This window comes from Microcebus murinus, chromosome 6 (assembly GCF_040939455.1).
Source record: "Microcebus murinus isolate Inina chromosome 6, M.murinus_Inina_mat1.0, whole genome shotgun sequence".
Taxonomy (NCBI): domain Eukaryota; kingdom Metazoa; phylum Chordata; class Mammalia; order Primates; family Cheirogaleidae; genus Microcebus; species Microcebus murinus.
In genome coordinates this window covers 50,284,341-50,307,712 of record NC_134109.1, presented here as the reverse complement: position 1 = coordinate 50,307,712, position 23,372 = coordinate 50,284,341, and the positions used below count along the sequence as shown (strand labels likewise).

Genomic DNA, 23,372 nt, shown 5'->3' with positions numbered 1-23,372 from the left:
ATTAACACAACTTTGGTGGAGTGACAAAACAAGTTTATGGAAAATATTTTTGGAAAATATATATTTTTGTTTAGTTTCGTTTATCAGCTTCATTGCTAAGGCAAGTAAAAGGGAAAATAACTTGAATATATGGCAAGACATCTGATAAAATAAAAATATTTGCGTATTTCAAATTGATACAACATGATATGTAAACTTATTTATAAGATATTCATGTAGGTTTGCCATTGAGCTCAACCTCAGAGTTCTGCTAGACATATGGAAGCATGCACATTGAGAAGATGTTTAAAAATCTTAAAAAGATGAGCTTTTATTTTATTTTTTTCAAGCTTCCAGAAGCATTTAAGCTTGGAGACTAAGAGAAAAATTGTTCATAATAAAAATTAGAGAGGGATGGTTTATTGGTAGATAAATTAACTATTGCAACTAGTAGATTATGTTTACAGCAGTCCATTATTTATAAATTGTGTAAATAATTTCCTCTTCAGTTTAACTTTTAGAAGCACTATGAAGTCCATTCTAACTGAAAAATCCCTTCCACCAATCTACCTTGAGAGTCCTACAGCAACTGGTTATTTTTGTTAAAGCCTTGTGTCCAAATAATTCCTCTTAAAATGCATATTTTACCTAGGGAGCTAACACAAGCATCTCCAAATCATTAACCTAGGTAAAGTTACAACATGGCTCATGGCTAGGAGAAAGCCAGGCTTTTAGAATAGAATCATATAATTTTAGCTCCTGATGGTGTGGTACATAGTACCATTTACTGCCTGGGAAAGGTTGGGAACCCAAGCAGTTAGGAAAATGCTTGTGTCTGTCAGGCTGAACACAACATAATTTCAACATTAATTTTAACATTAATTTCAACATTAGTTTCATATTCATGAAACAAATGCTATTCTTCAAAATGAACTTAATAAATGATAATTAAATAGACACAAATTTAATAGAATACTTTCTCATACTAAATAGAATATTTTTGTTCAATTAGGATTCTTTTTCCTGATTTATAGAGGTTAAATAAAAATACCTCCAATAAATATAGATATATCTTATTTAAAACTGCCACACATTTCCCTGGATTTATTAGTTAAGGAGAAAAAAACTGATTATAAAAATGTTCTATGGTGTAGTAATGAGGTTCCCTATGGGCTTTCATGGTGGTTTTACTGTGGCTACTCTTATCAGTTATGCATTCTCCTCTAGGAAGTAAATTATTTTCTCTTGTTTTCTTACTACGGAAAGTTTAACTCAATTTATCAAAATTAATTTATGATATTTCTTTGTTATTAAATTATGAAAATATAACATTTCATATAAAATTTTAATGACTTTCAGTTAGAAATTCAATAGGAATCTCATTCTCCTCTTAGGAGAATGCATGTTTTTCTGTGCATTAAACAAACCTAGTTCATTTGGGTGTAGTTTCTGGTTTCCTAAAGCAGAATTAGCCAGCAGCAGGGAGAAATTTTTACTAAATGTGTTATTTGAAATGCTACGGGTAATGACAAGAAACTATGAGCAAAATGGCTCATTGTTATACATAATCTTAGTTTTTGTCCTTTTACAATGCTTAAAAATGGAGTCAATTCAGTTTACATGAGCAATCAGTGAATAGTTGTACAAATTTGACTTTTAACATGTAGACCGATATCATTTCTCACCAAATATAGTAAATTAGCAAAGACTCTGATTTGTTCTAGACTTATGTAACAAGTATTTTCATGCTTTTGTATATGCTAAATAACTGAGTTATTTGTATAATTTTAGCTTGATTACTACCACTTTACATAGCTACAAAATTAAAGTCCTTCAATTGCAGTCATTTTTAATAGGAATGATGTTAGTCTTCTTAGCTTCAAACGTGTAATATGAAGATGAAGATTTCAAGAAGCATCTCAACACATAATTCTAAATTTTTTTGAATTATTTACCTTTTTCTAATTTATAAATCTTCTATTAAAAAATGAACACATGGTGAAAAAACAAAATATCATTAAACCTTAATATTCAAACCACAATATAAAGTGAAAACCAAATTATTAAACTACGTTGCGGGTAGATAAAAGGAGATAAATTATATCAGAAAATAAATAGAGTTATTTCATTACATTATATATATGTGTGTGTATATATATATATATATGTGTATATATATATGTGTATATATATATATATGTATACACACACACACACACTTTAAGAGTCTTTACAAAAAATCCTTAACCATTTTGACAAAAATGGTTGGCAAAGTTAGATCTAGAAAATATATTCATAAACTGTTGAGGGAATAAAAACATTTATGGTTATATAAATGTGTGCTGAGTATATAGATTTGCCAGATATTTTTAAAAAATTTAAAAATTCTCAGAAATAAATAGTATAAAATAAAATAAAATAATTAAAAATCAAAGCAGCCTTTCCTTACATCAATTCAAATCAAAATTAATTCCATTTTATCTTAGGTCAACTATGTCTATAATTGAATTTAATACCTTAAGTTAAAAATACCTCCAAAACTTTAGGGTCTTAGATATAAGAAATATCTAAATAAAGTAAAAATAAGTTTGTTTTTTAAATTTGGAATATAGTAATTTAATAGTAGTTATGTTACTTTATCATCACATCAAACCAGTCCCAAGAAAAGACACTTACTCTTAGTCGTTAGGTCTTGTTTTGCACATTCTCCTTCTGCAATTGATACATCGTCAATGGCAATGTCACCTTCTATGCCAGGACCTCGAATACCTTCAAAAATGAGCTACAAAAATGAATGAAACAAACCTAAATTTGGAGTTTTGATGTGCAGATCAATTTCAGTTGAGAAACTGAGGAGACAAATGTAAACTTGGCAATAATCCTGGCATCGTTTATTCCTGATGTTCTTCAAAATTGTTACTTACAAAAACATATAAATTTCCATGACAAAACCAACAATGGAATCTTCCTTAAGCAATATCAGTTCTTCACATAAAAAGTTTCGTATTGATTTTAAAACAATAATAAATTTATTTGAACGATACAACAAAAACAATGCTACAAATCCTCTTTTAGTTTTCAGAGGTGAGGAAAATTTTTTTATTTGAGCAACCTTTCTCTGAAATAGATTCCCTCCAGTTTTGTCTAAATATAATTCAGAACACTAGTTTTCTAGAAATATTTTATAGAATGAACCAATTATGGGTTCCTTACAATATTATGTCTAATGAAGCCCAGAACTAAAATATATCATCTTAAATTATTTGAGTTCTAGCAAATAAGTTGAATAGATTCCTCATATTCCCTAGATTTACCTTGTGATTTACCTATATGATTTCACTTTTGATATTCTATATTTAAAACTTTTAGATATTTATGAGTCTATTTATGTTGGACATTTCATCATAGACCTTTGAATTCCCAATGTCAGCAATAGCAGTGGGCACTGAGGCTTAGTACACAAATATTGAAAGAATAAATGAATAAGATCGGACTCCCTTTATTACTGAATTCTGGATACAATGACAATATAAGGACAATTAGCAAATTTATATTATTTCATTGTTATAGAAACAAGACTCTTTTAGAATTTTCTCTATAACCCCCAAATCATTCATGCTCCCAGAAAAATCTTTTAATTCTTTTGATACTAAAAGGCAACATATACATTTAGTGGTTTATATTCCTAGAAACATTTTTACATGTAAAAATAAAATATCTAATTTGGTCTTTCTAAAGAAAAATTAGTTTGATAAAGAGCTGCTTCAAATATCAAGCAGTTATGTGTATTTTAAATAAAATTTCCAGTCTTATTTCAACATAACAATTGTGAGTAAAGGTTGATTTTTATCAATATCAAAATTTTTGTTTATGTGTTTTGTGTGTCTTTGTAAGCATCTCCTGAAAGACAAATTTTAGGTGATTTTCAGAGAATGTAAGCTACTTTTGTAAAATTGATTCATTGTTCTATGATATGCTATTATAATTTTATCAATGGGAATTTCCAAGTAGTAAGCAGAGGCATTAGGTGTCAACTTTTGTATTAAGTCCTTGTCTTCCACTTAAATATAGCCCGTAACACAAAGAATAATTTTCATGATTTGATAGGAGAGAAAGATTTGAGAAGTTTTACTAATATATTAAGAGTTTCCCTTGGGTAGATGCCTAGTAGCGGGATTGCCGGATCAAATGGTATTTCTATTTTTAGTTCTTTGAGATAGCTCCAAATTACTTCCCACAGAGGTTGTACTAATTTGCAGTCCCACCAGTAGTGTAAGAGTGTTCCTAGCTCTCTGCATCCTCACCAGCATTTGTTAATTAGGGACTTTTTGATAAAAGCCACTCTCATTGGCATTAGATGATATCTCATTGTGGTCCATTCTTCAAAGTGAATGGAAAAACAAGCACCACATGTACTTGCATCAAATTGATACTAACTGATCAACACTTAGGTGTTCACATGGAAGTAATATTCATCAGGTTCTGGGGATGGGGCTGGGTGTTGGGGATGGGTGAACTCATAACTAATGAGTGCGGAGTACACTGTGTGGGGGATGGGCACGCATTTAGCTCTGGCTTGGGCAATGCAAAGGCAATATATGTAACCAAAATTTTGTACCCCCCTAATATTCTGACATTTTTTAAAAAAGAAAATAAACAAATAAATTGGGGGGAAAAAGTTTCCTGCTTACCTATGTTGAGGCAAGAATGTTAATAAAGATTCTCCAAAGCAATCTTTTTGAAAAACATCCAAAATGTCCTGTATCACTGAAGCCAAAACAAAATGGCAGACCAACTTCAAATATTTTTTTTTTTTTTTTTATAAAACTTCAAATATTTTGAACAAAGGCAGCTGTTACCAAATTCTCAGTCCTCAGATAGAATCTGCAATGAATTATTAATTTGGCTGCCTGGAGATAATGACTTGCATTTGATTTAGGGTGGCATCTGAGAAAGTATCTGGGAAGTGGCTAAAAATCTCTCAGAGAACTATTTAAATCACAAGGCCCATGTGATAAAATTTTTTAAAAAATCATGGTATAAACATTAGAGAGAATTTCTTATAGGGGAAGTCAGTTTAATGGCTAAAGAATATTCCAAATCGTGGATATAATTTATTTAACTAGTACCTTATTGTTGTTAGATATTAAAATTATTTTCTGTTATTATGAACAAGGCTGAGATGAGTACTTTCAAATAATTATTATACATACTTAATTAGAGGACATGGTTCTTTAAGGTCTTTATAAATTGCCCCTATCAGCAATCATCTGTGAGAAGGAATAACGTTGTCCCTAATTTACATTTGGGTGTATTTACCTTCTTTCATATGTGCCCCTTACCTGATAATAATCAATGTTAGAGTAAATCAACAGTTATCCCCACCCCTTTCTTAGTTTCAGTCATGTGATGCTGACTCCTCTCTCATAAAGATAACGACATGAATGGAATGAATCTTGGAGAAAATCAGAACTCAATAATTCATGCTGAACAGCAATCTGGTTCCATAAAATCATACATTTTCTATTTTGAGCACAAGGCTAATATTTTGTTGGATGAAGGCAGAGTGCTGCCCTCACAATAATTTTTTATTTTATGCAGGTATTTTAAGTGATTGAATGGAATAAAGGGTAGATTTCTGCCTGCCAATCAAGTTTTAATTCTGGAATGAAGGAGAAACAAGAATGTTTTAGTTAGGAGAATTTGGTATAATAAAGGGGATACCCCCTTAGGCATCCAGAACTTTAATTTTAAAAGATGGAAGTGGGAAATGGGAAGGGAAAGGGAGTAAATACTGATTGTAGAGTACAACACAGGGTTTGCAATGTAACCCTGGGAAAGATAAGGGGATTGCATTCCCATGTGTAGTGCTGGGCAATGGGTTGTGGTGAAAGGTCTAAAAAGGGCAGGTCAAATGTTCTGTACCCGCTTACACTTTAAATTTACAAAGATGAAGCTGAAGTCATAATTCTTTCATTGGGAAGGATGCTGGGGAAACATCCGTGGGAGTACATGTACCTCGTGTCTTAGCTATTTTCCACAGTTTTCTTACTTTAAAAAATTTTTCTTAGATCCCCCTTTGCAGCTTGACCAAAATCACATGGTTGGACCAAGGCTTGTGCTAAAGACAAAGTCCTGAGGTGGAGAAGTTGTGAAGGACAGCCATTTTTATGGTCAGATTGAGAGGGGTTCCTCGGGTGCTGCTTGTAGCAAACACCAGGAAGTAGGTTGACTGATGGACCTTAATATGTGTGCTGCCTGCCTGCTGGCAACATGTTGACTGTGTATAGTCAGCTGAACAGCAAAAATACAAATCAACACAAGTCGAATTTGTCATATGTACAGAGGGTTGTCTATATTCAGAACATTCCCTTATATGCATACTTCATCCCTTGGTGATACTGAATGAACAAAGTGGTACAGTAATAAAAGTTGGCTGATTTGCAACTCTGTTATTTGCATTTACCTTTATGCCAATTGATAATACATTTTATCACTGAATAAAATAAGTAAATTTTTTCTATATATAAGCATAGCAGGAGTTTTAGACATTGTGTTGAAATAAATCAGGAAATTAGTAGTTATTTACTGATATAAAAATATATTTTCTGGCAATAAAACTCTTGTTACAGTCATAATTAGTGTTTTTAAATATTTACTTGTAATATTGTGATTGATGATAGGGAATCTATTCCAATAGGTCAGAGAAATATACAGTTGCCTTCCTCAGGGTCCTTTTGAACAGAAAGAAAGAGAAAGGTCCTGCATGGTACATTTGTTTGTTTCCTTCTAATCTCCATAGTAGTTTTGCTATTGACAAGATATAGATTGTTAATTGGTTGACTTTCACAAATAGATATTTATTGCATTGTTCTGTTTATATTCTGAACTCTTGACTATAATTGTATCTTTGAATTATTGTAATTAAATTTTAAAGATGCCAATAGCTTGATACATGGCTTCTAGACTAAGATCTAGAGAGATAATGTTTTCTTTTATATTATTTTTCACTGTGAGGTAGATTACAGAAATAAAATGCTTACATATTAAATTCAAAGAATGTACCTTAGCTAAATTTTCAAGTGCTTATAAAAATAAATCTTTGCTGACATGTGACTTTTTCTCAAATATAGAGATGAGAAACTGTAACAGTCCAGTAAATTGATGTATTTTAATATAGACGATGTGATCTTTAGGCAAAGAAAAAATATTCTTAATCATATTCACTTTTAAACTAGGCTCTCTGGTTTAAAAAGTTAAATTATGGCATATTTTTATGTAGTTCCATCATGATTCTGACTACTAATACATTACAGAGATAAAATTATTAATACGTTCCTTTCCTCCTCAGTACTTCTGAAATACATTTGGTTTAATTGATGTGAGGAAGGAATTAATAGCACCTAGGCATCCATGGAGAAAATGTTGAAGTTTTGGTTTCCTAAAAGAAGGATAAAATTACAAAATCTGTTGTTCCCACACAATCATGTTGATATTATTTACAATGATTTCCCTTAATTGAAATGACAAGTTTAAAATTTAAATGTTTTCACAGTGTGTTCATGCTATTCAAAAACTTAATATACAAGAAATAGGCCGGGCGCTGTGGCTCACGCCTGTAATCCTAGCTCTTGGGAGGCCGAGGCGGGCGGATTGCTCAAGGTCAGGAGTTCAAAACCAGCCTGAGCAAGAGCGAGACCCCGTCTCTACTATAAATAGAAAGAAATTAATTGGCCAACTGATATATATATAAAAAATTAGCCGGGCATGGTGGCGCATGCCTGTAGTCCCAGCTACTCGGGAGGCTGAGGCAGAAGGATCACTCGAGCCCAGGAGTTTGAGGTTGCTGTGAGCTAGGCTGACGCCACGGCACTCACTCTAGCCTGGACAACAAAGCGAGACTCTGTCTCAAAAAAAAAAAAAAAAAAAAAAAAAGAAATATCATGTAATCAGAAAAGAAACTCTTGAGAAAATTCAAATTGGAATTAAAAAATTATGTGGACTTCTGCATTAGAATTATACTATACAAAATTATTTCAATTCACCAACGGTCAGTTTCTTACACACGTTATAATGCTTTAAAGCATATGTAGATGTCAATATAGAGATGGTGCTATTAAAGCTTGTGTTCAAATATAATTTCTCAGCAAGAAAAGACAAGCTACTTGCAGCACTAATGAGTAAAAGTAAACAGGGGAAACAAAGAATACAATGCATTTCTGATGATCTGACTATTGTTAATGGTGCCTTCTGCAAATGTTCACAACATATTTTCTTCCTGAAAAAAGACAAAGAACTTCTAATCATCACACCTAAGGCTATGCAAAAAGCCCAAGAACGTAGTGTGAAAACTGACAGTGTATCAGTGGGCCCCAACCTTTTTGGTACCAAGGGCCAGTTTCATGGAGGACAATTTTTCCACGGATGGGGTCGGGGCGTGGCGGAGCTCTGTGACCAGGTCCCTGACAGGCCACAACCACCACTGGTCTGCGGCCTGGGAATTGAGAACCACAGGTGTATACCATTTTGAAAAACTAAAGGATACATATATATTTGAAAATAGCTATTAGCATTAATAATGCTACCTTTATTTTATTACTGGTTCAACAAATAACTGAACTATCCTCAACCGTTATAAATGAAATTGGAAGAGAGGCAACATAATAGACTCAGTGGATTGCCTTGGCTTTTTGCCTGGGGAAACTATCCCAAATATTAACAGGGAGTTTATCCACAGAAGATTCTGCCAGTTCAACTTTCTGGATAAATGTCAATTAGTTGTCAAAACTTCTAATCTGAAATAATAACATGAGATTTTGACTGTTGGCAAACACAGAAAGAAATAGACTGCATGTGAGCTGCAATTAGAAAATGTGTTCAGTGGTTAATTCAGGAGCCATCATCATGTTTATACAATTGCCCTGGAATTTGGCTTAGAATTCCAGATATGCTACATGAGCATTTAATGTCTACTAACGAGGACAGCATTTTCTAGATTATTATTAATAGTAGTTAGAACATAAAGGCAGCATGATGTAATGAGAATACTATAATCTCTTTTCCAGTCCCTATTTAGTGTTAAGTATTTGTATCATAATTGTTTCAAAACCTATTTCCAAATCTTTGAATGAGGATGTAAGAGGAGAAGAACTCCAGATTCCCTTTCACCTAAACTAAGAAAATGTAGAGTACTTTGTGTCTCATAATGTCTCTTATAATTTACCATTGGGAAACATTTGGATTATACCATGAAAGAAGTAAAGCATTAAAAGGGATAGTTAAATATTTTCCTTGGTATAGATTGAAAAATTAAGTGACATTATAAGACTAACACTATATTATATTATATATTAGTTTCACACCTAAGGTTCAAGTCTGTTACCCAGCGTGAGTAGATTTTTGTGAAAGGAAAGATGTGGATCCTGTTTCAGTCTTCTATATGTGGCTATCCAGTTTTCCCAGAACCATTTATTGAATAAGGATTCTTTTCCCCAGTGTATGTTTTTGTCTACTTTGTCAGATTAGGTGGCTATACGAGGATGGCTTTATATCTGGGTTCTCTGTTCTGTTCCACTGGTCAATGTTCTGTTCTCTGGTCTCTGTTCTGTTCCACTGGTCAATGTCCCTGTTCTTGTGCCAGTCCCAAGCTTTTTTAGTTACCTTGTAGTATAGTTTGAAGTCTGGTAAATTGATACCGCCCATTTTGTTTTTATTGCCTAGGATTGCTTTTGCTATATGGGGTCTTCTCTGGTTCCAAACGAAGTATAAAATTATTTTTTCTGTATCTGTGAAAAATGATGATGGTATTTTGATAGGGATTTCATTGACTCTGTAGATCACTTTGGGTAGTATAGACATTTTAACAATGTTGATTCTGCCGACCCATGAGCATGGTATGGTCTTCCACCTGTTTACATCCTCTGCTATTTCCTTCTTCAGTGTTTCATAGTTCTCCCTGTAGAGGTCTTCTACCTCCTTAGTTAAATATATTCTTAGGTACTTTATTTTCTTTGTTGCTGTTTTGAAGGAAATTGAGTATTTGAGTTGGTTCTCACTGACTGTTGTTGATATATATGAATGCCTCTGATTTGTGTGTATTGATTTTGTATCCCGAGACTACTGAATTCATTTATCAATTCAAGGAGTCTTTCCAAAAGAAGACAAAATAATGGCCAACAAACATATGAAAAAATGCTCAACATCTCTAATCATCAGGGAAATGCAAATCAAAACCACAATGAGATATCACTTATCTCCAGTGAGAATGGCCTTTATTAACAAGTCCCAAAACGATAAATGTTGGCATGGATGTGGAGAGATAGGAACTCTCCTACATTGCTGGTGGGACTGCAAACTAGTTCAGCCTCTGTGGAAAGCAATATGGAGATACCTTAAAGAGATACAAGTAGATCTACCATTTGATCCAGCAATACCATTACTGGGCATCTACCGAAAAGAACAATAGTTACTCTATGAAAAAGACACCAGCACGTGAATGTTTACAGCAGCACAATTCACAATTGCAAAGATGTGTAAACAACTCAAGTGCCCATCAATACATGAGTGGATTAATAAAATGTGGTAAATGTATACCATGGAGTACTGTTCGGCTATAAGAAACAATGGTGATATAGCACCTCTTGTATTTTCCTGGCTAGAGCTGGAATCCATTCTATTAAGTGCAGTATCCCAAGAATGGAAAAATAAGCACACGTGTACTCACCAGCAAATTGGTATTAACTGATCAACACCTAAGTGGACATACAGGAATAACATTTATTGGGTGTCAGGCAGGTGGGTAGGGGAGGGGATGGGTATATACATACATAATGAGTGCGATGCACACCAACTGGGGGATGGACATGCTTGAAGCTCTGACTGGAGAGGCGGGGGGCAGGAGGGGAGCAAAGGCAATATACATAACCTTAACATTTGTACCCCCACAATATGCTGGAAAAAAGAAAAATACATGCAACTCCAAACAAATAAAACACCATAACTGTTGGTGAAATAGAGGCTCAAAGTTCCTTATATCTCATTTAAAATTCCAAGAGGTAAGAGATACACCTTTCATTTGAATTAAATACATCCTTAAATGCGAGAAAGCTACATTAAAGCTACATTAAGCTAATATTAAAACTTTTCACAACTTAATTTATATGGTAATATATTTGTATTTTAATTGATATTGTGCCTTCCTATAAGAAATTATATATCAAAGAAAGTATTTTTGGTTTTTAAGGATTTTTTTAAACTTTTTACTTTTAATTATATGAGTACATAATAGTTGTATATCTTTATAGGGTACAAGTGATGTTTTGATATGGGCATACAGTATGAATTAATCAAATCAGGGTAATTGAGGTATCCATCACATTAGGCATTTAACATATCTTTGTGTTAGGAACATTTCAATTTCACTCTTTAGTTTTTATAAAATATACCATAACTTATTGTTGACTATAGTCACTTTGTTATATTATCAAATATTGTTCATTCTGTCAAACTATATGTTTACACCCATTACCCATTCACCTTTTATCCCCCCCCCTCCTCCTCTACCCTCCCAGCCTCCTGTAACTATCATTCTACTCTCTGTCCCCAGGAGATCCATTGTTTTTAATATTTAGTTCCCATATATGAGTGAGAATATATAAGATTGGTCTTTCTGTGCTTGGCTTATTTTATTTAACATGATGTTCTTCAGTGTCATCTATATTGTTGCAAATGGCAGGATTTCATTATTTTCTTATGGATTTATAATATTCCATGTGTATCTGTATCACAATTTTTTTTTATCAATTCATCCATTGATGGGCACTTAGGTTGATTCTAAATTTTTTTCAGACTAAACACCTTGTTTAACAGATATCTTTTTGATATACAGAATCCCCTTCCCTTGGATATATACTCAGAAATGGGATTGCTGGGTCCCATGGTAATTCTAATTTTAGTTTTTTTGAAGAACCTCCATACTATTCTTCATAATGATTGCACTAATTGACATTTCCATCAAGAGTGGACAAGGGATACCTTTTCTCCACATCCTCACTAGCATTTATTATTGCTGGTCTTTTTGTAAAAACCTTTTTAATTTGGCTGAGATGACATCTCAGTGTAGTTTTGATTTGCACTTCTTTGATGACTAATCATTTGAGCTTTTTATCATATATCTGTTGGCCATTTTTTGTATGTCTTCCGTCGAGAAATGGCTATTCGGGATCCCTTCCCCATTTTAAAATCAGATTACTTAATTTTTTCCTACTAAATTGTTGGAGCTCCTTACATATTCTAGTTATTAATGCCTTGTCAGATGCATAGTTTGAAAATATTTTCTCCCATTCTGTGGGTTGTCTCTTCTGTTGATTGGTTCCTTTGCAGAAGCATTTTAGCTTGATAAAGTCCTATCCCACTTGTTCGAGTTGCTTTGGTTCTTTGGGATATTACTCAAGAAGTCCTTGCTCAGATCAGTGTCCTGAAGCATTCCCCAAAGTTTTCTTTTCATAGTTTCAGGTCTTAGATTTAAATCTTTTTTTTTTTTTTTTGAGACAGAGTCTCACTCTGTCCTCCAGAGTGTTAGCCACTGCTCTTGGTCCTCCCGCCCTCCCTCCCTCCTTCCCTCCCTCCCTCCCTCCCTCCCTCCCTCCCTTCCTTCCTTCCTTCCTTCCTTCCTTCCTTCCTTCCTTCCTTCCTTCCTTCCTTCCTTCCTTCCTTCCTTCCTTCCTTCCTATATTCCTTTGTTAAAAGTGATTTTCTCAATGAAGGTATTTTGAAAAGCTTGGTAGATTATAAATGATTTGGGGGTAAAAAAGACTTTCTATGAAATAATTCAAGAAAGTTCAAAACAAAATACAATAAAAATAAAAAAGTGACATGGGATTATTTAGTTGTGTTTCATATTTCTACAAAAAAGTAAGGTTAATGAAATAAAAGAAAGTGGCAAGCCAATGCAAGTAGAAATATGTTAGGAAATGAACATATATATGAAAATAAAATTAAAAATAAATAAAATAAATACTATTTTATTGATCTTCATTTTTCATTGATAATTTAAATAGCTTAAAATATATCAATTTAAAATCTTACTTATGATTTGCTTCAATGAAGAATAGATTAAAATGCACCAGATTTATTTTTCCATCTGAAACAACCAAATAACTGGACAAAGTATATGAACTAACAGTGTTCAGTACATGAAAAACAAGGATTCCTGAGAGGTAGGAATCAAACAAGGTAAGACCTGTGATTGCCTTATACAGAGTTTATAGGCCATGGTGTAAGTAGAAGGAACCAAGGTGAAGCCTGGTAGAAAACCCAAGTTGAGGAGATGGGGTTGAAAGTCTAAGTAGACCAAGATAGCTAAATTATTTAGAGTAGAATACCAGAAAAAAAAGAGTTGAGAGAGAGAGAAAGAGAATGCCAAGAGTCCCCTTGAGTATTAAGTAGAACACTGATCAGGACATGAAATAAGGAAATTACTCAACACCTGGGAAAGAACCAGCAACATGAATTTGAGTTAAGAGTGCCTGCCTACACAAGACTGAGAACAGTGACTGTTCCTACCAACCACAATGAAAAACCTCATAATTCATGGGACATTGGGTAAAGTACTCAGAATACTTTTGCCTCAGTAGTAAAAAATAATTAGCCCTATACCAAACACTACTCTAGTTTCATCTAACAGATCTTAAAAGCAAGACCTAAAATGATCAGACTGTTTCCACATAACTTAACTACATCCCTCAAAAAGTCTAAGAATATTTACACGAATACAGAAATAGCCAACATCTGTCAACATAAAATTCACAATGTCTAGTACCCACCCAATTGACCAGATTTACAAAGAAGCAGGAAACTAATGACCCATAATGAGAAGAAAAATCAACCAATAATAAACAACCCAAAACTGATATAGATATTAGCACTGGCAGATAATGACTTAAAACAGTTATTATTATTACTGGATTTTATATGTTGAAAACATTAACTAGAGACATAAACACATTCTCTAAAAATACCCAAATTGAACTTATAGAGAGATGAAAAGTCTAACAGCTGATATGAAAAGCACACTGAATAGGACTGAAGGCAGATTAGACGTAACAGAAGAAATGGTTAGTGAACGTGAAGACAGAATAGAAACTATCCAAAACTAAACACAAGTAGAAAAAACTAATGAAAAAAGCCTCAATGACCTGTATGACTCTTTCAGGGGGCTTTTATGTGTCTGATTGGGAACTTCAAAGGAGAAAAGGGATAGCAGAATTATTTGAAGAAACATTAGCTAGAAAATCCTCACTTTTGTGAAAACTATAAATCCACAAATCCAAGAAGTTCAATGAACCCCCAAATATGTAAAAAATGAAGAAAAATACACCCAATAACATCATAAACAAATTTCTAAAAACCAGTGATAAGGAAAATCTTAAAAGCAACCAGAGGAAAAAAAGTCACATTGCATAAGAAGAATAAATATAAGCATATCCACAAATTTATTCTTGGAAACAATGCAAACAAGACAACAGTGGAACAATATCATAAAAGTTCCAAAAGGAAAAACTAAAATGCTATATTCAGGGGGGGAATTATATTTCAAAAAATAAAGTAGAAATAGACTTTTTCAGAAGTACAAAAGGTGAAAGTAATTCATCTTCAACAGACTCACACTACACGAAATGTTAAAGAAAGTCTTTCAAATGAAATAAAATTGATATTAGATGAAAATATGGATCTATAAAGAGGTACAAAGAATATCAGAAATGATAACTACACTGAGCACCAACATATAAACCAGTCTGGTTTCTCAGTTGGAATGAGCAGATGAACTGAGTATAGCAGGGAGAGTTTTCCAAGGTTTGGACCATTATACATAAAGTTTTATTCATTTGAACATTCTTGAACATCTCCTTTGAACATTCTTGTACATGTCTTTTTGTGAATTTATTATGTAAATCCCCGAGGCTGCAGAAAACCTGTCGTTCAAGTGAACTGTAAAAACTTTCTGCTCTGAATTCACATTGTCATCATGCTTCCTGGTAACAAACAATGAACTCACTTCTTGAAGTTTCTTCTTTTAATCAACCATTCTGGGAATATGAAGGCAATGGACTCTAGAGCCCACCTTCAGCTTCTTTTCTTTCCCTTCTGAAACTCCTCTCATTATTTGTATTCAGGGGGCACTCCTTTCAGGAATCTGCCTGTTGTAGCATCCTAAATAAAGAAGTTGATTTCCTTGCAAAAACAATGTAACACAAAATAAAATCTGCATTTTTCTACTGTGAAAAAAGTGATGGGAAGGCCAGGCACAGTGGGTCTTGCCTGTAATCCTGGGAGACTGAGGCGGGCGGATTGTTGAGACCAGCCTGAGCAAGAATGAGACCCCGTCTCTAAAGGATTGCTTGAGCCCAGGAGTTTGAGGTTGCTGTGAGCTAGGCTGAAGCCACGACACTCTAGTCTGGGCAAAAGAGTGAGACTCTGCCTCAAAAAAAAAAAAAAAAAAAAAAGCGATAGGAGGAAAATAACTATTTGAGTAAATTATATAATAATTTTATATTTGCCCATAGGGCTTTCTATTAATTTTGAACAGTGAAACAATTTGAGTTAACATGGTGATTTTTTAAATTTATTTATCATCATGCCAAATTTCTCAAGAGTAGACACTCTTTGTATCTACTTATAAATGTGGCTTTTGCCTCTGTAACTCAACTGAAACTATTCGAAGTTTATCAATTTCTTCCTAATGACTAGTCCCTTGAACTGAACCTAATTTCCAATTTGAGTTTCACTGTCTTTAAATTGCATGGACATCTAGCTCTCTTTCCTTTCAACTTTGAAAAATATTACTTAGGATTTGGCTCCTCTTCCATAGTTCATCTTAATGATTGATTAGTGCTTTGGATGGTTCCTTCTTTTAATCACTGTTTATATATATATACTTTCTTTTATTAATATCAACTCGTACAGTTTTAGGTAGCACATGCAATCTGATGGTTCACAAATTTCTGTCCCCCAAACTTCAGATGAACATATATAACAACATTTTGCACGTTTAAAAAAAAAAAAATTCCATAGACATTTTATATGAACATGCCCCAAATAGAAGTAACCATATACATCTCTGAAGTTTGTCTCTTTTCCTCTTTTGTTATTTAAGGTAATGTATGGCACAAACATTACTCAAGACTCCCTAGCTCAAAAATTATTAGTCATTCAGGGCTGCTTCCCAAATTTCAAACAAAAATGTGTTGCTAGTTTTTATATCTGGGTATATCATCCTTTTTTTATATGTGGGAAATCATTCTCTTTTCTTTTTACCACTTCCCTAGTTTGTCCTTTCAATATATGTTATATGTATTTTACAAAGGTTCCCTAACTGGTTTGCAAACCCTATTTTCCCTCCTTGAATCAGTCTTCCATATAACAATCCACCTGAGTGGTGTCCCATGTCATGCCCTGAGTAAAATCTTCTAATGACTCCCCCTTACCTAAGCTCCTTAGGTTCCTTAAGGACCCAATCTTTGATTTATTTTGTGTACTAAATTCCAGATAAATGTCTTTCTGTTTCTCTGGAATATTCTGTGGAATATGACCTTGATGTTTTTGTTTACTCTGAACTTTGCTGGAATATTAATGATATCCCTTTCTCTGCTTTGCAATTCCTCTCCTCAGTTCAGGTTTCACCTCATACAATAAGCCTTTCTTTTTTTTTTTTTGAGTCAGAGTCTCACTCTGTTGCCTGGACCAGAGTGCCATAGCATCAACCTAGCTCACAGCAATCTCAAACTCCTGGGCTCAAGCAATCCTCCTGCCTCAGCCTCCCAAGTAGCTGGAACTACAGGCATGCGCCACCATGCCCAGCTAATTTTTTTTTTTTGCATATATATTCTTAGTTGGTCAATTAATTTCTTTCAATTTTTAGTAGAGACAGGGTCTCGCTCTTGCTCAGGCTGGTTTCAAACTCCTGACCTTGAGCGATCCTCCTGCCTCAGCCTCCCAGAGGGCTAGGATTACAGGCGTGAGCCACTGGGCCCGGCAATAAGCCTTTCTTGACTCTCCCCCATACTCTTCTTCTTGGTTAGATGTGTTCAGAGACCCTTGTGTGTATCTCTATCACTACAATTGTTGCAGTAGGTGATTTATGTGTATAGATGTATATTTCCACCAATCTGAGATAAACAATAAATTTTTGAATCTTCATGCCTAGCAATGTGCCTGGCATACAGTAGGAACTCAATAAGTATTGTCAAACCATTGTCTGTGGTTATGTTTGTGCTGAAGGCACTCAATAAATATTCATTAAGCTGATGTAAATAGCAATAAAAATTATCTTGAAGGTAACATTAACATAAATATTTTCTTAAGTTTTTATTATGTATGTATTTAATGTATTAATTTTGTGTTGGAGAGGTAGTCATGTAGCAAGCAAAAATATGTCTATAATAACAACTTTTAGAAAGAAGGATCTTTAATGCATTTTAATGGTAAGGCTACTTTTATCAGTAATGCTTTAGAATTCTGTCTTCCCACTTTAGTTTAATGATATGTTGCCATAGATTCAATTTTAATAAACAATTGCATTGTTCTTCTGAGAAACAAAATGATTCTGTTATTTTCCTAGAGTCATATGGGAGCCTATCTTTTTTTTTTTTTTTTTTTTTTTTCAGAGTCAAGATCTTGCTCTATTGCCCAGACTTGAGTGCAGCAACATCATTATAGCTCACTGAAGCGTTGAACTGGGCTCAAGCAATCCTCCCACCTCAGCTAGGACTACAGGTATGCACCCCTACATCCAGTTAATTTTTTAAAAAATTTTTTGTAGAAATGAGGTTTTACTATGTTGCCCAGGCTGGTCCCGAACTCCTGGCCTTAAGCAATTCTCCCACCTCAACTTCTTAAAGTGCTGAGATTAGAGCTGTAAGCCCACCACATCTGACCAGGAGTCAATCATTGATGTATTTGTAGATAATTGGCTATTCTTATTCCCTTATTCTTTACCATTGTGAATGACAGACTGTATGCATTTTTATCATCTTGCTTCAATTCAGAAGTGCAATCTCTAAAGCAATTAGGATTTTATGGATTAGGAAAAGACAAGTTTGTAGCTCTGGCTTGAGAGAGGCAAAGCATTTTATGTAACCAAAATGTTGTATTCTGAAATTTAAATAAAAGAATTAAGTGAGATCATATACAATACAGTATTTTATAAAATGCTTGGCTTTCAGTAAGCACTAGATAAATGGTAGCTATTGTTATTATTATGAGTAAAAAAATTATGAAAACAAAAGTCCATCCGTAATCCTTTTTGAAACTGGTGTCTGTTTTTAAATGATCTATGAAACATGTAACAAAGTGTTCACCTTCACCAATTATAAGCAAAGGACCTTTTAACATTTCCTTCTGGAATTTTATGATATGTTATACAATAAAGTCAGACATAGCTGGAGTTCAATTCTTAAAAAAAAGAATTTTATGAATTAGATGATAAGAAAAAGGCATTTCACCAATTAAACATTGCCATATAGGAGTATGTCTGATTTTCTATACCCTAACATATGCCATGAAATGCATACTAAAATTCACTAGTAGAGGAAACATCCAATGCTATAAATATAATGTGATAAAATGGATTTGAATCCTTTCACAATAAGGCATAGAAATAGAGAACATATTATGTGTCATAGATTTTGAAAATGTTTTAGCACATTTTAAAGATTTAAAAAATATTTGAATAATTTTCCATCAAAATTCAAATGATTCACCTGGAGAAAACATAATTCAGGCATATACATATTTCATAACTTTAATATAGTTATTAAAATCACTAAAAGTATATTATTAACTCCATTGAAATAGTTTTATTATCTATGTCACTATCTATGATGGCCACTGTTGTAGTCATTAAATTTCTATGATATCTTTACAGCTAACTCTCTATGCCTTACTTCTTTTTCTATATAAAAACAAAGAAAAATAACCTATTTAAAGTTATCTGACTTTGATAATCAAAGTGATAAATTACTGATATGACATTACCTCAAAGTAACACAGTTTGTTAAAAGTATATAAAATGCCATCAAGGAAAATTCAAACAAGTTAATTGAGAATCGATTACCCAGTTCCATTATTATAAAAACCTATATTGTTTTTCTTCAGGGAATAAAATACAAGCATGTGATTTTAGAGAATCGCAATTTGCCTGGATTATATTTTCTCCAGGCAAATCATTTGAATTTTGATAGAAAATTATTCAAACACATTAACTTGTTAGGTGTTAATTACTAAAAGAAAAGGGTATTTCTCTTTATAAAATAGCTTTTAGAACTAAAGAAAGCTTAATCATGATTTTTGTGATGCTCATATCACAGAATATTTGAATACTCATATTTTAATATTTGCTCAAATCCACCTTTAATGTGTGCTCACACATAGCAATCTATTAGCAGAAATGACTGCTATTTTCTTACCTGAAATGAAGTAATTGGATATATATTAACATGAGCCTCGTTCCATCGTTGTCCTTTATTCCCACTTGAAGACCACAGTGGATTTTCTATTGTTGTCTGCCCTTTCAAACGTAGATAAACATTTAAGACACCTAAAAATAACAATGAAATTTTATTTTGTGTATTTGTTTTTGCTTCATATTTGTTTCTCCTAAACCAAACACCAAACACTTGTAAACTTTTTAAAGGGAAATTTCACAGAACACTCCCGTGTCTTATTCCTCTTTTCTCTCCTTTCCTATCATGCTCTTACCACATTTGACATTTGATCCGAAGATAACCAGGCCCAAGATAACCTAGAACCTGTGAATGTTTCCTGGTATTCAAAAGGGACTTGGTTAAATTAAGGTTTTGAAATGGGGGATTACTCCATATTATCTGGCTGGGCTGTAAATGCAATCACGCATATCTTTAAAAAACACAGACAGTGGAAAATTTGATACAGGAGAGAGGTCATGTGAGAGAAGAAGATGTTACACAGCTGGTTTTGAAGATGGAGGAAGGGCCACAAGAAATACAAGCAGCCCAGGAAATAGTTTCTCTCCTGGAGCCTTCAGGAGTCCTACTGAGATCTCAATTTTAGCCTCATAATACTTATTTTAGGTTTCTCTTCTCCAGAACTGTAAGAGAACAAATTTGTGTTGTTTTAAGCCACAAAGTTTGTGGTCATTTGTTATTTGTTACAGCAACTGTAGAAATTAATATAGCATGTAACCATGTACTGACTGACTCGCTCATAGTTTGACCCTAATTGTGTTGTCTCACAATATCATTTAGCTTATTTTTTCCAGTTTAATTTTCACCCATCTCATTTTTCTTCTGAAAGAATTATTTGAAAATAAAATAAAGATAGCTTATTCTCATCAATTGATACCTCTCTTTCAATAGTTTCATGTGCTGTAAATATTGATAGCAATGATCATAAATAATAACACAATAAAATATATATTGAACACTTACTCCAGATAAGGGATTAATCCTCTCAACAATCCTATGAAGTATTTATTATTACTATTCCCACATTATCAATGAGAAAATTTAGAGGACTTAAGTAATTTGCCCTATGTCATACAGTAAGAAAACAGCAGAAGCAGGATTTGAACTCAGCAAGTTTCTGAGTCTTACCTCTTACTCATTAGGCAATCAATATTTTAATAGATAATTTTTTAAAAAATTGACTTTTTTGAAGTATAGTCAACATGCAATAAAATTCATTCATTTCTAAGTGTACAGGTCAATAATTTTAGACTAATGTATACTATTAATACAAGGTAAGTGCCACTCAATCAAGATATAGAACATTTACATTTTCCAAAAGAGTTTCCTTATTTTCCTTTGTAGTTATTCTTTCCAGGCACCATTCCTGTGGGCAGGTAACTACTGATCTGACTTCTATCACTAATCAATGATTTTTGCCTTTTCTAGAATCTCATATTAGTGGAATAATCCAGTATGTACTTTTTGTGAGTGTCTTGTTACTTTCCCTCAGCACATCTATAGTATTTATCTGTTATTGCTTGTATTAGTCCTTTTAAATTCAGTGTTAAGTTCATTTACATTTAATGTAGTCATTACTATGTTCAGACTTAAATATACCATCTTGGTTTTCTCTTGTCTCTTCTTTTCTTCATCCTCCATGTCTTTTTCCATTCCTTCTTTTCAGATGATCAAATATTTTTTAAATTTATTTCCTTAACCATATTTTTTTATTATGATTTAGTGGTTGTTCTAGAGCTAACAAGAGACATTTATAATTTTTCAGAGTCTAATTAGTCAATATTTTACTTCTTCATACTCATAATTCATAATTCACATCCCCTCCATGTGTTCCTCCATCATCTTATCCTGTTTATTTCACACCATTTACTTCTCACATTCTGTATCTCATTAAAGGAATGTGACAATCTTACAACAATATAATTCTTCTGCCCCATTTCTTTACTTAATTGTATCTTTTACTTTTGTTTTTTTTTGTTTACATTATAAACCCTACCTTAGAGTGCTATTATCTTTGAAGAGCCAGATATATTTTACATTAATTACAAGAAGAAAGAAAATATGGTTTTTCAATTACCACTTAGTATCATTTTTGGTGGTCTTCATTTCTATCTGTAGATGTGAGTTATAATCCGGTACCATTTCCCTGTGGAAATACTTTAACACTTTTTAAAGTGGTGAGCTGCTAGAGGCAAAGTTTCTCTGAGTGGTTTATGCAATAATATTCTCATTTCACTCTTGTATTTTTTATAAGGTTTAGAATTCTGACAGGTTCTTTTTTTTCCTTGTACTTTAAAGATACTGTTCCACTCTCTTCTGTAATCCATTGTTTCTAAAGTGAAGTCAGCCATAATTCATCTTTGTTTCCTTGTACCTAATATGCTTTTCTTTCTCACTCAGCTGCTTTTTTAGAATATCCCTTTGTCTTTGGTTTATAGTCATTTGATTATGATTTACGTAAATATGGTTTTCTTTATAGTCATCTTGTTCAGGGTTTTGCTGAGTTTCTTCCAAGTTTTTCCCATTAGTTCTTAAAATATTTTTCTGCTTCATTGTCTCATTTACATACTCCAGTTTTATCTATATCTATATCCATATCTATATATTTGTTAATGGAATTTGATACTCTTCTATAGGTCATTGTGGCTCTGTTCATTTTTCTTCAATATTTCACCTCTTTTCTCAGATTAGGAAATTATGTCTGTTTTTAAATTCATTGATTATTTTTTCTGCCATCTCCAGTCTTTTGTTAAGCCCATCCAGTGAATTTTTAAATATCATTCATTATACTTTGTAGTATAATTTTTCTTATTTTTTCTTTATGTATAGTTTTGTCCTTTCTCTGCTGAACTTCTCTATTCATTCATTAAAACTATATTTCCTTTGATTTCCTTAGTATGTTCTCTTTTATTTTATTGAATACATTTATAATACCATCTTTAAAGTCTCTGTCTGCTAAGTTCCAAGTCTAGCTCTATTTTGTTTAGTTTCTATGGATCAATGTTTAATTTTTTACAGCTATTGATCATATTTCCTATTTATTTGTATCTAGTGACTTTCGGTGAATAATGGATATTTTGGATATTCCATTAGAGAGTCTCTAAATCTGTAATCTCTCTCTGGTCTGTTGGTTCTTGTTTTAGCAGATGTTCAATTATGGACTCATCATGTTGATCTTATATAGGCTTGGTTTTACACTATTAATGCAAATCTATGAAGAGCCCAAATTGTTGCTCTAGATTCTCTAACTTTATGGGAAACAACCACTAAATCTGTCTTGTCTGTGGATCTTGTTGGGGTTTGCATTTAGGCTTTTTAAGGAAAGGTCTAGAGAAGGAATTTCTCCTGGGTATGATTCTAACTCCTAAGAGAGAGCCTCTTTTATTTTATTTGTGTTACCAGGGGCTTTGACGAGGTCTCTATAACATTACTTTAACATTGCTAAAACCCCAACATTCCCTTTTGCTGTTCCCCTAGAACTTCTTGACCTCCTCATCTCTCTGTTGTGCAGTCAATCCCATAAAAGCTGCTATGTTGCTCTAGTGTAAATCTTGGGTTTTTTTTAGTCTTGTACATGTACAGCCAGCTTTCAGCAAAGCCTAATGGCAGAACCTCATACAGACTTCCACATTCAACCCTGCTTACCTCTCTTCTTTCTGTTACTCTGACCCACAGATTCCAACTACTTCAACTGGCCAGTACTCTAATCTCTATCTCCTGACTTAGTGGTATCTTCATATTCTGCTTGAATTTCAGGGATCTGTGCCAAGGTCAGGAAATTGTCCTTAGGCAGAGAACTGGACTATTACAGAGATCACCTCATTAGTTTCTCTTTTCTTATGCATTTCATTCTTGTTTTGCCTTTTGTCTGCTTTCTAAAGACAGCCATTTAAT

General features: G+C 33.2%; 1 protein-coding gene across 2 annotated transcripts in view; it reads right to left on the bottom strand.

Moving 5' to 3' along the window:
• Window positions 1-23,372, bottom strand: part of MDGA2 (MAM domain containing glycosylphosphatidylinositol anchor 2) — a 777,981-nt gene that overhangs the window by 6,129 nt on the left and 748,480 nt on the right. For both annotated transcript variants that reach the window (XM_076004050.1, XM_012746557.2), the window contains 2 exons: window positions 19,443-19,573; window positions 2,656-2,761 (listed from right to left, as the gene is read on the bottom strand). In XM_076004050.1, the coding sequence (XP_075860165.1) occupies window positions 2,656-2,761; window positions 19,443-19,573 (237 nt within the window). The remainder of the gene's footprint in view (window positions 1-2,655; window positions 2,762-19,442; window positions 19,574-23,372) is intronic.